Source organism: Pan paniscus, chromosome 5 (genome assembly GCF_029289425.2).
Source record: "Pan paniscus chromosome 5, NHGRI_mPanPan1-v2.0_pri, whole genome shotgun sequence".
In the NCBI taxonomy this organism is placed as follows: Eukaryota; Metazoa; Chordata; class Mammalia; order Primates; family Hominidae; genus Pan; species Pan paniscus.
In genome coordinates, this window is record NC_073254.2 from 50,830,133 (window position 1) to 50,845,428 (window position 15,296).

At 50.6% G+C, this 15,296-nt stretch overlaps 1 protein-coding gene across 11 annotated transcripts in view; it reads right to left on the reverse strand.

The window, feature by feature from the left end:
• ETV7 (ETS variant transcription factor 7) overlaps window positions 1–15,296 on the reverse strand; it is a 43,639-nt gene that overhangs the window by 18,173 nt on the left and 10,170 nt on the right. For 3 of the 11 annotated variants that reach the window (XM_063604871.1, XM_008972316.4, XM_034961970.3), the window contains exons 3-7: window positions 10,587–10,751; window positions 8,169–8,294; window positions 6,051–6,281; window positions 3,649–3,791; window positions 1,608–1,708 (exon numbers count right to left, since the gene is read on the reverse strand). In XM_063604871.1, the coding sequence (XP_063460941.1) occupies window positions 1,608–1,708; window positions 3,649–3,791; window positions 6,051–6,281; window positions 8,169–8,294; window positions 10,587–10,751 (766 nt within the window). Of the gene's footprint in view, window positions 1–927; window positions 1,496–1,607; window positions 1,709–3,648; window positions 3,792–6,050; window positions 6,282–8,168; window positions 8,295–10,545; window positions 10,752–15,296 lie in introns of those variants that run through there. The other 8 variants (XM_008972317.5, XM_034961973.3, XM_034961972.4 and 5 more) reach the window with 6 other exon arrangements.

Sequence of the window (15,296 nt, forward strand, 5' to 3'; positions counted from 1 at the left end):
TGGGGCTAGGGCACAGAGGGAGAAGCTGACCCATTGGACCGAGGTGTTTTCATGCTTCAGAGCAGCTTCTGGTCTGCAAAGCCTTCTCAGCTAACACAGGTGAAGCACGCCCCACAGAGCAGGCAAACATTAAGCATTTCACAAGCATTGCCTTATGGAAACTTTCCAACAACCCCAGAGGTCAGGTCAGGAGAAGGAGCCCCATTTTGCAGACGAGAAACCTGAGGCCCCGGAGAGGCGGAACACCTTGCCTAAAGTCCCACAGCAGATACAGGGACAGGAGCTTAGGAAGCCACAGGTGTGGGGACGGGGGCCAGTCTTCACTGGGTCGTAGTCACTGAAAACTGGGGATGAGGGGGCTGGGCCAAGTGAAATGGACTATTCAGTGAAGATGCCAAGAGCAGAGAGGTGGGGCCGGGGCCTGGCTAAGAAGCGTCCACATACAGAGGTGCTGAAAGAAAACAGGTCGAAGCCCTGGGTTCTGGAGAGGCGGGCCAGCTCCACAAGCCTCTCCCTCAGTGTCCTCATCTTCACCCCTGAGTGCCGAGTGAATTAAATGAGATAAGATATCCATAAGGCCCTTAGCACAAGGCCTGGCACATAGCAAACACTTAAGAAACATCGGCTGGACGCAGTGGCTCACGCCTGTAATCCCAGCACTTTGGGAAACTGAGGCAAGAGGATCACCTGAGGTCGCAAGTTCGAGACCACCCTGGCCAACATGGTGAAACCCTGTGTCTCTACCAAAAATACAAAAATTAGCCAGGCGTGGTGGTGGGCAGCTGTAATCCCAGCTACTCCGGAGGCTGAGGCACGAGAATCTCTTGAACCCAGGAGGCGGAAGTTGCAGTGAGCCGAGATCGTGCCACTGCACTCCAGCCTGGGTGACAGCGCAAGACTGTCTCAAAAAAATAAAAGAAAGAAACATCAGCTACCATTGTTTTTATTGTTACTGAGGCTGTCAGTGCCGCCTGGAAGCACTAACACTTTTTCCCATTTCCTGCCTCAGCCCGTTTCACAGGTGAGGAAACTGAGGCTCAGTGAGGGACTTCATTCCCTTCATCTGGTATATTCCATTTACAGGGGTGGGGCTGGGTGCTCTATCGGTGCCTGGCTTCCTCTCCCAGGGGTGCAGCAGGGGAAAGTCCATTCCCCTGTACCTCATTTAGCCCCAGGATTGCCCTGCCCAAAAGATGACACTCCTGCCCCCAGTGTCCTGGATGGGAGGCCTCCCAGCCTTCCCAAGCAATGGCTGTAATCCTGTGGGTACAGAGTCTGGCTGGGGATCCTGCTGCTCTGCTGGGAGGAGGAGGCTGCCTTCATGGGAGACTCGGTCCCTGCCCCATGGGTACCGGGTGCCTGGAGTCCACCTGCCCCTCACGGAGAGATTTCTGGCCTCTTGTCCTTGAACTCTATTCTGTCCTGCTCCTGGCTCTCCAGCGGCTCCAGGTGGCTGTCCTTGTCCTGGACCATCTTTCCCGGAGTCTTTAGAAATCTAGAATTCAGGCCCCAACTGCAAATCAGCTCCTGCCCCAGCTGCAGGGGGATTCCAGCCCACCCAACCCCAGTTCTGCTTCCCCTTTCACCACATCCCCTAGGCTACTCACCTGAACAGGAGTTTCTGCCCCGGTTCCTTCTTAATGATATTAAGCTTATAATAGTGGCGCAGGGCACGAGACATCTTCTCGTAGGTCATGTTCACCCGGTTCTGGAAAGCAAAGCAGCCCCACATCAGCCCCACTCTCCATGTCCTGCTCCTTCCACACCTGGAAGGGAGCAGGGTGGACTGGACAGCTTCTTAAGCCTGTCATTCCAGGGATCTGTGAGGGTTTATGAGTGCTCACTTGAGTTTGGAAGGAAAAAGGCAGGGGAAGGTTGGGGAAGAAATGATGGGGCTAGGCAGGGTGGCTCACACCTGTAATCCCAACACTTTGGGAGGCCTAGGTGGGCAGATCGCTTGAGGTCAGGAGTTTGAGACCAGCCTGGCCAACATGGTGAAACCCTGTCTCTACTAAAAATACAAAAATTAGCCAGGCGTGGTGGTGCGTGCCTGTAGTCCCAACTACTCAGGAGGCTGAGGCAGGAGAATCCCTTGAACCCAGGAGGCAGAGGTTGCAGTGAGCCGAGGTCATGTCACTAGACTACAGCCTGGGCAAAAGATTGAGACTCCATCACAAAAAGAAAGGAAGGAAGGAAGGAGAAAGGAAGGAAGGAAGGAAATGATGGAAAGGTTCTCCTGCCTACTTGGCTGAGAACATAGTGTGGGAGTGAACTGCATGTTACTTTTAAATAGCAAATGTCACAACAGTAACAAATAAATATATATATTTGTGGGAAATGCAATCAGAGAGACAGTATGGTGGGGTGGCATGGATGGCCTTGCCAGGCCACACCCTGGGTGACTTTGGCCAAGTCATTTCTTTCTCTCTCGGGGGTAGGCAGTGTGAGGTAGGGCCAAAGAGCCTGGGGTGTGGCATCAATTTAAGCCCCAGCTCCACCGCTTGTCAGCTGTGTCACCTTGGACAAGTTTCTTGACCTCTCTGAGTCTGCTTCCCCAGCTACATAATGAGAAGGAGAACACCCATCGCATAAGTCAAGGATTAAATTATTAATAGCTAATCCATGAAAGCAGTTAGCACAGTGTATGGCATGTAGTATATGCTCATTAAATGGGACTGCTGCTCTCTGGGCCTGTTTTCCTCCCTGTTCTATATGAGGATTAGACCAATAAGTCCTCCCGAACTTTAGTCATCTGCATCCTTCCAGCCACCAGCACTGCTAAGAGCAATGTAATATAGTGCAGCACACGGCCTGGGTTCAACTCCCTGCTCTGCCTCTTACATAGCAGGGGACGGGTAAACTTGGGGCAAGTTGTTAGCCCTCACTGAGCCTCAGTCTCCACATCCGACAACACCTACTTCAGGAGCTTGGTATGAGGATTAAATGAATTAGTACAAGTGGAGCCCTCAGGGCAGTGCCTGGCAATCAGGCACATTACATCTTAGGAAAGGCTATAAATCGATGATTATCATTATCGTTAATATTTTCTTTAAAAGATTTTTTTTAGTTAAAGAAACCTATTTATTTTAAAAGGCTACATTCCTTATATCACTGCTGTAAATCATGAGATGGTCATGGTAGTTACATTTTGTAATCCTAATTCAAAAATAATTATGAGGATATTAAACCACCTAAGATCATCTTGCAGACACCCATTTAGGTATAGGCATTCCTCATCATGGGAATGCTGGCCTCAGTCATCCCCAGGCCTTTCCAGCCCTGACATCAGATGCTCCTGTTGGGCCTGAGACCTGGGTTTCTGTCCAGCTCCCCGCAGGAAAGCAGCTTCCTCATCTGGCCTAACTGTGCAGTTCATGTAAACATGCTTCTAAAGCCTGAAATACTAAGCAAAGATAAGATTAAGCAATGAGAAGACACAATTGTTCAGTTTCAGAGACATTCCCCATCCGTAAGAGGTAACTGCCTGTCCCTCAATAGCTCCCCAAATAAAATTATCCTGTCACTTTTGGGGCTGCTGATGAAGGCCCCATCAGCTGAGGATTGTCCCATAGTGCTAGGGGTCCACTCTGACCCCCAACTCTGTCCCCTTCTGGTTATGTTGAGACCATTCTGCTGGCCGAGGCTCACCTTGTGATTTCCCCAGAGTCTGGCGAGCCCATTTGGATCCACAACTCGGAAGATCTTGGCGTCCTTGTCTTCCCACTTGATGTAGGGCTCATACCGGGTATCAAGGAGCAGCTGATACACGTAATCCCACAGCAGGCGGCAGTCTGCAATTTAGCACAGGGAGTGCAGGCAGCGCAGCTTTACTGGAGCTGTGAGGACAGGTGTTAGAAAGGCACTCTTGGAAGCCTCCCAGCCAGAGCCCTAGGAGCACCAGCAGGAAGGTGAAAATGATGATATCAACAGAAACAGCCACTAACCGGGCTCCTCACGCATTGTCTCAGGCAGTCTTCATGAGTCTGGGAAGTCGTTACCTTTATCCCCAGGAAGAGGTGAGGAAATGGGCTCAGAGGTGCAGAGGTATCTAAAGTTGCCAAGCTCCTAAGTGGCAGGTAGAGCAGGGAGTCTGACCGGCTGCACCCAGCATCAGAGCCATGTGAGGGCAGGTGCTGGGCCCACAGGCTGAGGGGCTGGGCCCCTGACCCCAGGTCCCTCTCTGCCCCTGGCCCACTCACTCAGCCCCCTGGACTTCTATTAATTGTAACATCCACCCCTTCAAGCTCCCTAATGGTGAGGCTCAGGAAAACCAAGCATGTCATTGGGAGGGCAAGTGGGCATCCGGGAGCAACTGTGTGATCTGAAATCCCAGGACCTGGGCCTGTCGGCTGGGTCATTGCAGGCAAGTTACACAACCTTCTCTGAGCCAGTTTCCTTGTATGGGGTGGTGAGAGAATTAGGTAACATAATAGACCACAAAACCCTCAGCACAGTGCCTGGTATACTGTAAGTGCACGAAGAATGTTAAGCATTATAACTGAAGAATTCAGTAATTGCAAGAGGCTGAAGTGGGAGGATTCCTTGAGCCCAGGAATTTGAGGCAGCAGTGAGCTATGGTGGCATCACTGCACTCCAGCCTGGCGACAGAGTGAGACCCTGTCTCTTAAAAAAAAAAAAAATCCAGTAATTGTGGATCATTGTGTTTGTTATTGATACATAATATTTATGCATGTTTCTGGCGTCCGTGTGAGATCTTGTTGCATGCATAGAGTGTGTAATGATCAAGTCAGGGTACTTAGGGCATCCATCACCTCAAGTATTCATCATTTCTATGTGTTGGGCCAATTGTTTTTTAGTGACTTCTAGTCATTTCCAACCCAAAAGCCAGGCTTCTGCCCACTCTGTGGCTTCATAGAATAAATGTGGTGTGGACATAACAATGGGAACAATAGACACTGGGCACTGGGGACCACTACAGGGGAAGAGCCAGGGTAGAAAAAACTACCTATCACAGGCCAGCACGGTGGTTCATGCCTGTAATCCCAGCACCAAAGGAGGCCAAGGTGGGTCGATCACCTGAGGTCAGGAGTTCAAGACCAGCCTGTGGCCAACATGGTGAAACTGTCTCTACTAATAAAACAAAAATTAGCCAGGTGTGGTGGTGGGCGCCTGTAATCCCAGCTACCCAGGAGGCTGAGGCAGGAGAATTGCTTGAACCCGGGAGGCAGAGGATGCAGTGAGTTGAGATCATGCCACAGCTCTCCAGCCTGGGCAAAAGAGCCAGACTCCCGTCTCAAAAAAAGAAAAGAAAAGAAAAGAAAAACTTCCTATCAAGTACTATGCTGAGTACCTTGGTGACAGGATTATTCATACACCAAACCTCAGTGGCACGCAATTTACCCATGTAACAAACCTGCACATGTACCCCCTGAACCTAAAATAAAAGTTGAAAAAAAAAAAGAATAAATGCAGTGTCACTATTATGACTAGAAAAACACCCTTCAGCTTATCTGTCAGTCTGTCTGGTTGTCTGCCTGTTAATCCTTTAACAATGAATGCAGAGTGGAAGTGTATCATTTGGTTAGCGCTCAGGATCTGGAGCCAGACTGCCTGGGTTCACATCACACATCTACCAGTGCTGTGTGATCTTGGAGAAGTTACTTAACCTTTCTGTGCCTCAATTTCCATATCTGTGAAATGGGGCTAATAATAGTACCAAACTCAAAAGGCCATTGTAGAATTAAATAAGGGCTTGGGAACCACGCCTGGCACATAGTGAATGCTCAATTATTTTAAAACAGATAAAGTTTTAAAAGGCAGGTGTGGCACTCCATGCTAATGTGAGTGTCAGAATATGACTGGGTAAAATGTCCCTGTGTGGGAGACAGGGTGAGGCTTGGTGATCCCAGGTATCACTGCCCTCTGTGACCAGATTGTGGCTAGCACACAGGACAGTCAACGCTACCCCGCAATCCCCCAGCCACAGACCTCCCATCACCAGGTCAAAATAGCCCTGTCCTCATCACTCGTGACTCTGAGACTCAGACTCAGTGCACCTTCCATGGCCAGAGGAACAGCCTCCCACTCACCAGCGATCCTGCCGTCAATGGGGGCCTGCGGCATCGCGGGGAAGGAACAGACCCCCTGGGTCCTGCAGCCGAGCTCTGCACAGTGACATAAGTTGAGGGACTCCTCCTTGCCAGGGGTCCACCTTGCCAGGCCAGGGTCATCCAGGTGGCCGAAGTTGCTGGTAAGCCCTGGGTCTGGTGGCTGCAGCAGGTGGCCCCTTCGGGTGTCCATCTGAGAGGGGCCAGTCACCTCTGCAAGCAGATGAGCACCAGTGGTAGCAGGCAGTGGGCCCCAAGCCTCCCCAACTCAATCCCTCAATGGTGAGCCTGGGAGCCCTGTGGGGCAGCACTCCTGATGCTCTTTCTCCAACCAGCCCCTGGTTAGAAGGTCAGGGAGGCAGTGGGGGGCAGTGGGTGAGGGCCAGACAGCCTAAGTGCTAACCCCAGCTCCCACACAAGTAACAACCTGTCAAGCCTGTTCCCTCATCTATGAAAGTGGCTGCAAAGCCAAGCAGTGACAGAGCCAGGTCTAGAACCCAGGGGCCCTGTATCCCACGTCCTCTCCATTTGCCCAACAAGTATTTATTGAGAGCCTTCTATGAACCAGGCATTGTTCTAAGAATCTTGAGCATATATCGCTGAGCTCCCAAAAGCCCCTGCCCTCAGGGAGCTTATATGCTAGTTGAGAGCAGGGGAGATGGACGATTAAAATAAAAAGGAAACAGAAACAGTATACAATATGAGGTGAAAAAAATAAATCACCCTAAGGCAGATAGGGAAATCTGGGAAAGGAGCAGGGGTTGCCACTTTAGAGAGGCTGCTCAGGCCTCCCTGACATTAGCATTTGAACAGACCTGAAGGAGGTAGCGGAGTGAGCTCTGTGGGTATCTAGAGCAGAGAGGGGATGCCAGGCAGAGGGAACAGTAAGTGCAAAGGCCCTGGGGCAGGAGCGTCTCAGGCGTGTCCAATGAACAAGAGGGCCCTTGTGTCTGGAGCAGCAGGAGCAAGGGGGAGAAGGCTGGGAGGGGAAGGCAAGGGCAGGAGTCAGCGGAAGAACTGCACTTGGACTCCGAGTGAGAAGGGAGCTGCTGGAAGATGCTGAGCAGACAAGTGACGTGACCTGACTTCTGAAACTCTCTGTGCTGTGGAGAATAGATCATAGGAGGTCAAGAGCAGAAGCAAGGAGACCAGTGAGGACGTTCTCCAGAGGCAATGGGGGCTGGAATGGGGCAGCAGGAGAGGAGTGAGAAGAGGTTGGATTCTGGACAGATTTGAAGGTAGGGCTGACAGGATTTGTGGACAGTTGGGATGAGTGGGGGTGGGGGTAGAAATCTAAGATGACATCTGAGCAATTGGAAGGGTGGAGGCGGGGTTTGTGGGGCTGGGGAAGACTGGAAAGGGCAGGATATCAGGCATTTGGTTTAGGGGCTGGGGGTGTTGAGAGGCCTACTAGACGCCCCAGTGGAGGGGTGGGGCAGGCAGCGTGGGTGCACATATCTGGAATTTGGAGAGGTTGAGGAAGATATATATTGGAATCCTTGGCACCACATGGTGTTTAAGACCCAGGATCAGATGAGATTGCCCAGCATCTGAATGCAGATAGAGAAGCAGAGAGGGGTACCCCAACATCTAGAAGCAGGGGAGAAGAGTAGAAACCAGAAGAGGAGGTCGAGGAGACACCAGTGGGGTAGAGGAGACCAGGTGAGTGGGGTGTCCTGGAAGCCAAGGGAAGAAAGAGTTTTGGGGGAAGGAAGGAGAGGTGACCCCCAGGGTCAAAGGCTGCGAGAGACCACAGTAAATCAGGACTGAGACTGGCCATGGAATGGACATCCTTATTTTCAGGTTTCTGGAGACCTTGACAAGAGTGGTTTCCACGGAGGGCTGCAGAGAGGAAATTGAGACATGATACAAACAACTCTTTGCTGGAGAGAGCAGAGAATGGGGAGGTGGGAGGCAGGGAGGGTGCAGCACAGAGGAAGGGCTGTCAGGAGCGCCCCAGAGCAGGAGGTGGGGGCGGGGCGGGAGGGGAGCTTGCCCACACTGGCCACCTCTTTCATTGCTTCGCCTTGAGGATGTCCTGCCCTCCCAGTGAGGCTGATTTGAGGGAGGTACTCCGAGCACCACAGAGAGCTTCCTCACCTTCTGGGGGGACAGGAGAGTGCTGGGTGGGCGTCTTCAGCCTGAAGGCCCCTCCAAAAAAGGGCCCACACACCAGGGCTCGCCGCTGGGTCTTGATGTACTGGAGCAGCTCATACAGGACGTCACCTGGAGGTGGGTGGGAGGGAGGGCAGGCTGCTGAACAGGCCACGTGGGGAGGGCCAGCCTCGTCCCCCTGCAGCCACCTGCCTCAGGGCGAGGGCTGGCATGTCTTGTCACAGCTTCATGCCGATGGCAAAGGGGTTCCTGCTGCCGCTAACAGGAGGCTGGGCTGGCGATGGGCAGGGACGCTGCTGCTCCCGTGGTGGATGAATTTTAGAAAGACATCCTTTCCTGCCGGTAGACGCAGCCGCCTCCAGGGCATGCAGCTTGCAAGGTCAGGCTGCTTCTCAACCCTCGCACACACCCTTGGCTGAGGGCTTGTGCACATGCATAAACTGTACAACTGTACCTCACGTTCCTGGGAGCAGAGACAGTTCTAAGGCTCATGCGATTCCAAGCTTTATTAAAAGTCTGCCCTGCCTTCTAAGGAGCAAAGCTGTCTTAGCCTCTTCCTAAAAGGCAGAATGAGCAGCTGCTTCAATAAATGGTTGAAGAAAGGAAAAGCCAGGTGCGGTGGCTCACACCTGTAATCCCAACACTTTAGGAGGCTAAGGCAGGAGGATTGCTTGAGCCCGGGAGTTTGAGACCAGCCTGGGCAACATGGATAGACCCTGTCTCTACAAAAATTTTAAAAATCAGCTGGGTATGGTGTGCATATCTGTGGTCCCAGCTACTTGGGAGGCTGAGGCAGGAGAATCACTGGAACCCAGGAGGTTGAGGCACAAGTGAGCTGTGTTCACGCCACCAAACTCTAGCCTGGGCAATAGAGTGAGACCCTGTCTCAAAAAAAAAAAGCCAGAATTGGGCTCTGTCCTTGGTCCCAGAAATCTCCTTTGACTCATACCTTGGGCTAAGGTGCTGATAGTAGGGAAGGAAAGAGGGGATCTGTGGGTAGAGAGCCAATCTGGGGATCCCAGGCAGCCAGAGGGATACAATGTAGACAGTGGGCACTCGAGGACCAGGAGTGCTTGTAGGAGGGTGGAGAGACGAACAAGGGCATGAAGGGGACCAGCCCCAAGCTCACCTGCTTCCCCGCTTTGCCTCAGTGCAGGACCATCAGGGCTGTGGGGAAGCTGGAAGCCTTGTCTCTCTGTCCCTGCCCTCCCCTCACCTCCCACTAGAGCTCTTGAATCCAAGCTCTTAGAGAGACGAAAGTTCCAGCAGCTGCTACAGGAGGCTCACAGTGGGAAGTGGGTGATAGAACTTGGGATGTCAGCTGGGAGCAGTGGCTCATGCCTGTAATCCCAGCACTTTGGGAGGCCAAGGTGGGCAAATCACCTGAGGTTGGGAGTTTGAGACCAGCCTGGCCAACATGGTAAAACTCCATCTCTACCAAAAATACAAAATTAGCCGGGCGTGGTGGCAGGTGCCTGTAATCCCAGCTACTCAGAATGCTGAGGCAGGAGAATCGCTTGAACCTGGGAGGCAGAGGTTGCAGTGAGCCAGGATCGCGCCACTACACTCCAGCCTGGGCGACAAAGTGAGACTCCATCTCAAAAAAAAAAAAAAAAGAACTTGGGATGTGACATGAGACTGGGCTGTATGTGTTAGGTATAAACAGGCAAATCAGCAGATTTCAGAACGTCTCTTTGCCAAATACACTGTGGGCCTGCTTGGCCAAAAGACAAGGAACACAGAAAACATGAGCGAATTCTTAAGAAAAAGACACCAAATCAGCACAAACAAAAGAGCCACCTGAAAACAAGCCACACAAGACTCAGATGCAATTCTAGAGGTTCCTGGAAGGCCCTGCTGCCCGCTACCACTGGCCACCCTCCCTCCCACCACCAGTCCCTCCCCACAAACTCCCTGCTGCTGGAACACCATCATCTGACATTCATTCCTTTGCCCTCAGACCTAGTTTCTGGTTAAAATCAAAAGTCTTATTGGAAGTCAAGGCTTTTGCTGTTACCACCCATTTATACCTCAGTGTGAATGAATATTTGATCTTTCTCTAGTTGGTTTTTTGTTCAGTAGGGGTAGCGGGTGGGAGGCAACAGGATGGAAGTGGATAGAGGAGACGAGGGCCACAGATAAGAGGAAGAGAAAGCGAGAGAGCAGAACAGGCCCCTACAGCTCTGAAAACAAGTGGTCAAATGGACTCCCTTGCTGAAGGCCTGCTCTAGCTAGGAACCACCAGATACACACGTATGCAGAGGGGCATCTGCAGTGCCGGAAATGAGCATGATTCCCCAAGGAAGACCCCTCCATCTCCCTCCCTGGGCCCCCCGAGGGTACTTGGGCCATCCTGGCCTACCAGGGTTCCCGCTTAGAGGAAAGCCTGTGCGTATCCCTGACCTGAGCTGGGCGCACGGTGCCGGAAGTCGTCCTTGGTGAGGATGCAGAGGGCGCGTCCGTTCATCTCGAACCCGTGCTCTGCGGTGCATGGCAGAGAGTACTCCTGCTCTGCCCAGCGCAGCCAGTGCAGCACGTCCTCCCTGCTCCACAGTGCGGGCTGGATGCCTGCAACCAGCAAGGACCAGTCCCATCACTCCCCGTCGGGCCTCCTCAAAGAAGCCCACCCTGAACACTTCATCTGAGCAGATGCTCCCCTGTCCTGGCCCCCAACCCCCATCATCTTCTGTCGCTGCCACCTGTTTCTTTCCTTCCTAGCACCTTACGTTCTTTGTAATTACATTTTACATTGGATAGAATTATATGTTCGTGTTTATCATTATGTATGTATCATGTATGTATTCACTTATTTATTGTTGGTACCTCCCCACCACCTGTTTTCCAATCATTCATTCAACAAGTGTTTAACGAGAACCTACTATGTGCCGGCACTGGACTAGGTGTGCTGGAGCACACTGTTATGTGTATTCAGCACCTAGAACAGTGCCTGGAACACAGTAGGTGCTCAAAAAACACATGTTGAGTGAGTACTTGAATGACTGAACAACCCAATGAAAGGGGTGTTACTGGCCAGGCACGGTGGCTCATGCCTGTAATCTCAGCATTTTGGGAGGCCGAGGCGGGCGGATCACGAAGTCAGGAGATTCAAACCATCCTGGCCAACATGGTGAAACCCCATCTCTACTAAAAATACAAAAATTAGCTGGGCATGGTGGCATGCACCTGTAGTCCCAGCTACTCGGGAGGCTGAAGCAGGTGAATCGCTTGAACCCGGGAAGCGGAGGTTGCAGTGAGCCGAGATCGTGCGACTGCACTCCAGCCTGGGCGACAGAGCGAGACTCCCTCTAAAGAAAAGAAAAAAAGGAAGGGATGTTATTGTTTCCCAAATGAGGCAGTGAGGCTCCCAGAGGTTAAGTGACTAGCCCACACACATACAGGCAGCATGAGGCACAGCCAGGCTGTCTGGCTATTGAACTTTTCTGCTCCATTGCGCCAACTTGGAATCAGGTTTGCTCAGGGAACAGCCCAGGGGACAAGGGAGCCTCCTACACTCACCTTCAGTGCATGTGTTTTTATTTCTGGCAGTAGCCAGACAAGTGGCTGCTTATTCTCCCCACGTTTCCACTCTGCCTGGGACTGCTACGCTCCTAATGCCAAGTTTTGGATAGTGTTCAGCAGGGCTACGTTATGACTTTATGAGCCCTTGACACATTTGCCTTTGTGGGCAAAAAATATTTAAAATAGACTGAGCGTGGTGGCTCCCACCCGTAATCCCAGCACTTTGGGAGGCCAAAGTGGGCAGATCACTTGAGCCCAGGAGTTTAAGACCAGCCTGAGCAACTTGGTAAAACCCCGTCTCTCCAAAAATACAAAAAAGAAAATTTAGCCGGGCATAGTGATGCACACTTGTGGTCCCAGCTACTTGGGAAGCTGAGGTGGGAGGATCGCTTGAGCCCAGGAGGTCACAGTGAACCATCATTGCTCCACTGCACTCCAGCCTGGGTGACAGAGTGAGACCCTGTATCAAAAAAATACATAAATTTAAATCCTATTTTATGACTGCACTAGTGTAAAGACTCAGAGCTCACTGGGTTCAGTTCTACAGGTAAGAAAGTTGAGGCAGAAGAGAGAAGCAACTGTCCAAGGCCACACCTTGGCAATGATAAAGACCAGACCAGCCTCTGCTCCCTTATACTCAAAGCAACACAGGAAATGAACTTAATTTTAACATTTAAAACAAAGGAGATCTGCATTCTTCCTTGTTCATTCATTCAGCCAATATCTAATGAGTACCAGCTTGTATCAGTCACCGTGCAGGGCTAGGGACACGGCACAGAACCAGGCTGGCAGGAGGGAGGAGCCCCACCACCAATAACTCTAACGATAGTCCTCCCGACGGCACACAGGGAACGTTCACTGTGCTGAGAAAACAGAAAGCAAGGCGCTAGAGCCCAGTTTAAGAGTGAGGAAAGGTTTCCTTTACTTCTATTTTGGGACCTAAAAATGAGTAAGAGAAAAGAGTAAATGTCTGAAATTGCCAAAAAAATTATTTAAGGCAGGAAAAAAGAATACATGTGAGAACTGGCCTCTGTGGTACTGCATGTGACAAAGCCATGCAACTAAGATCGAATGGTCTTATGCTACGATTGGCAAGTATCATTGGAAAAGAAGGTGGAGCCCAGGAGCAAGTAAGTGTTCATGCACGCACACACGCGTGCCTATGTGTGTATGTATATTTTGTAAAGTTAATACATGACAGAGGCAGGATTTTAATTCAGAGGGAAAGGATAGTTAATCTAATACGGAAAAAAAAAAAAAAACCTGACTCTCCACCTGGAAAAAAATACATTTGGGTCCTCACCTCCCACCATTCACATTCACAAAAATTAATTGTAGGTAGATTAAAGGCCTAAAGAATAGAACAATACAAATCTTAATAGAAGTAGAAATCAAAAACCAAATGCACTCAATAAGAGCAGAGGGGACCTCAACCATGACAGGAAACGCAGAGGCTGTAATAAAAACGAAACACACATTTGACTACATTAATTTTCTGTGTTTGCTGCAAAAGATACCATAAACAAAACTAAAAGAGGATAGATTTCGGGGAAATATTTGCAATGCAGATGACAGATAAAAGGTTAATGCCTACCATAGGTCAAGAGCATCTGTAAACTGATTTTTTTAAAGACAAAAAAAATCTTTCCAGCAATCCCAGCAAAGCAGGATTTCTCAGCCTCAGCACTATTGACTCTTTGGGACTGATAATTTTTTGCTGTGAAGGCCTATCCTGTGTGTTGTAGGATGTTTAGGAATACCCTGGTCACTATCCACTCAATGCCAGCCTAGTTCTAACAACTAAAAATGTCTCCAGACACGGCCAAATGTCCCCGGGGGGAAAGGAGCAGCAAAATTGCTGCCAGGTGAGATCCCCTGTGGCACAGCAAATCCACCAATAAGCATGTGACAAGACATGTCACCTCAATAGTCAGGGAAATGTACCATCAGAGAAGAATAAGATATTTAATAGCAGGAGTGCAGGGAAAAGGATGCCTTGCTGGTGAAGATAGGAATTTAGAGCCTCGATGGGAGATGAGTCTGGTGATACATGAGACGCCAAAAGCTGACTTAGTGTAAAATGTGGAGGCCACACGATGGGCAGATTCCTGAGGGGTCGAGGGCAGGCCTCCACAGCCAGCCAGGGCTTCCGCGGCTAGGGTGTCAACCGCCAATTGCATTGTACCTGAACTCATATTTTTTGTGTAGTTCCCTAGTTCACCATATTGGAGGCGTCAGCCTGAAAATTCAAAACTGTGATTCCTGGCCTGTTGTGGTGGCTGAGGCCTATAATTCCCAGCAGTTTGGGAGGCAGAGGAGGGAGGATCATTTGAAACCAGGAGTTTGAGACCAATCTGGACAACATAGTTAGACCCTTGACTCTACAAAAAAAAAATTTTTTTTAATTAGCCAGGCATGGTGGTGCATGCTTATAGTCTCAGCTACTCAGAAGGCTGAGGAGGGAGGGATTGAGCCCAAGAGTTCACGGATGCAATGAGCTATGATAGTGCCACTGCACTCCAGCCTGGGCAACAGAGTGGGACCCTGTCTCTTAAAAAAAAAAAAAAGAAGAAGAAGAAGAAAAAGAAGAAGGCCGGGCGTGGTGGCTCACGCCTGTAATCCCAGCACTTTGGGAGGCCAAGGCAGGCAGATCACAAGGTCAGGAGTTTGAGACCAGCCTGGCCAACATGGTGAAACCCCATCTCTACTAAAAATAAAAAAATTAGCCAGGCACAGTGGCACGTGCCTGTAATCCCAACTACTTGGGAGGCTGAGACGGGAGAATCACTTGAACCCCAGAGGTGGAGGTTGCAGTGAGCTGAGATCAAGCTACCGCACTCCAGCCTGGGTGACTGAGCAAGACTCCATCTCAAAAAAAAAAAAAAGTAAAAACATACAACAACAACAGAAAGCATAGATGATGTTGCCAGGCCAGCTGTAAATAATGTGACCTAAATGACAGTACCTCAGTTTCATCATCAGTAAAACCAAGGATGATGAAAAAAATTGTACTGTCCACACAGGGCTGTCACAAGGATGCTTTCAGATAACCCATTTAAAGCAGCATCTGGCATGTGGCATGTGCTTTTTGACACACATAGAGCTATAAATATCAATTAGGTAATACACGTAAAATGCGTGGCACAGGGTCCAACACCTGGTGGGTATTATCTAGGGCGTCAATCACCCTCAAGAAGTCTCCCTGACCCAGTTGCCAGGATGAGAGTAACTGGGGCTCCCCTTCCCAATGTAAGGTGAATGTGGGACTTCACCTGCAGATCAGCCCCCGGCCTCTCCCTCTCTTGGCAATAATCCATTGCATTTTCAGTTCTTTCCCATTAACCATCTTTGTCTCTCAAGACTCCAGGCAAATGTCACCTCACTCTCCCGGCCCAGTGGCCTGCTAACTGAGGATTTCCAGCTTGGCCAGCTCCCGACTCCCAGCTCCCAAGGCAGATATGGACAGAGTCCCCTGGCTGGGGCAGCAAGAGGAGCTGCCTGTCCAGGACACAATTGGAGGGCTCAGGTGTCTCCCTGAAGAGTCAACACTGTGTCCCCTACCTCCTCCCAGAGCAGGGCTACATGTGGGGGCTC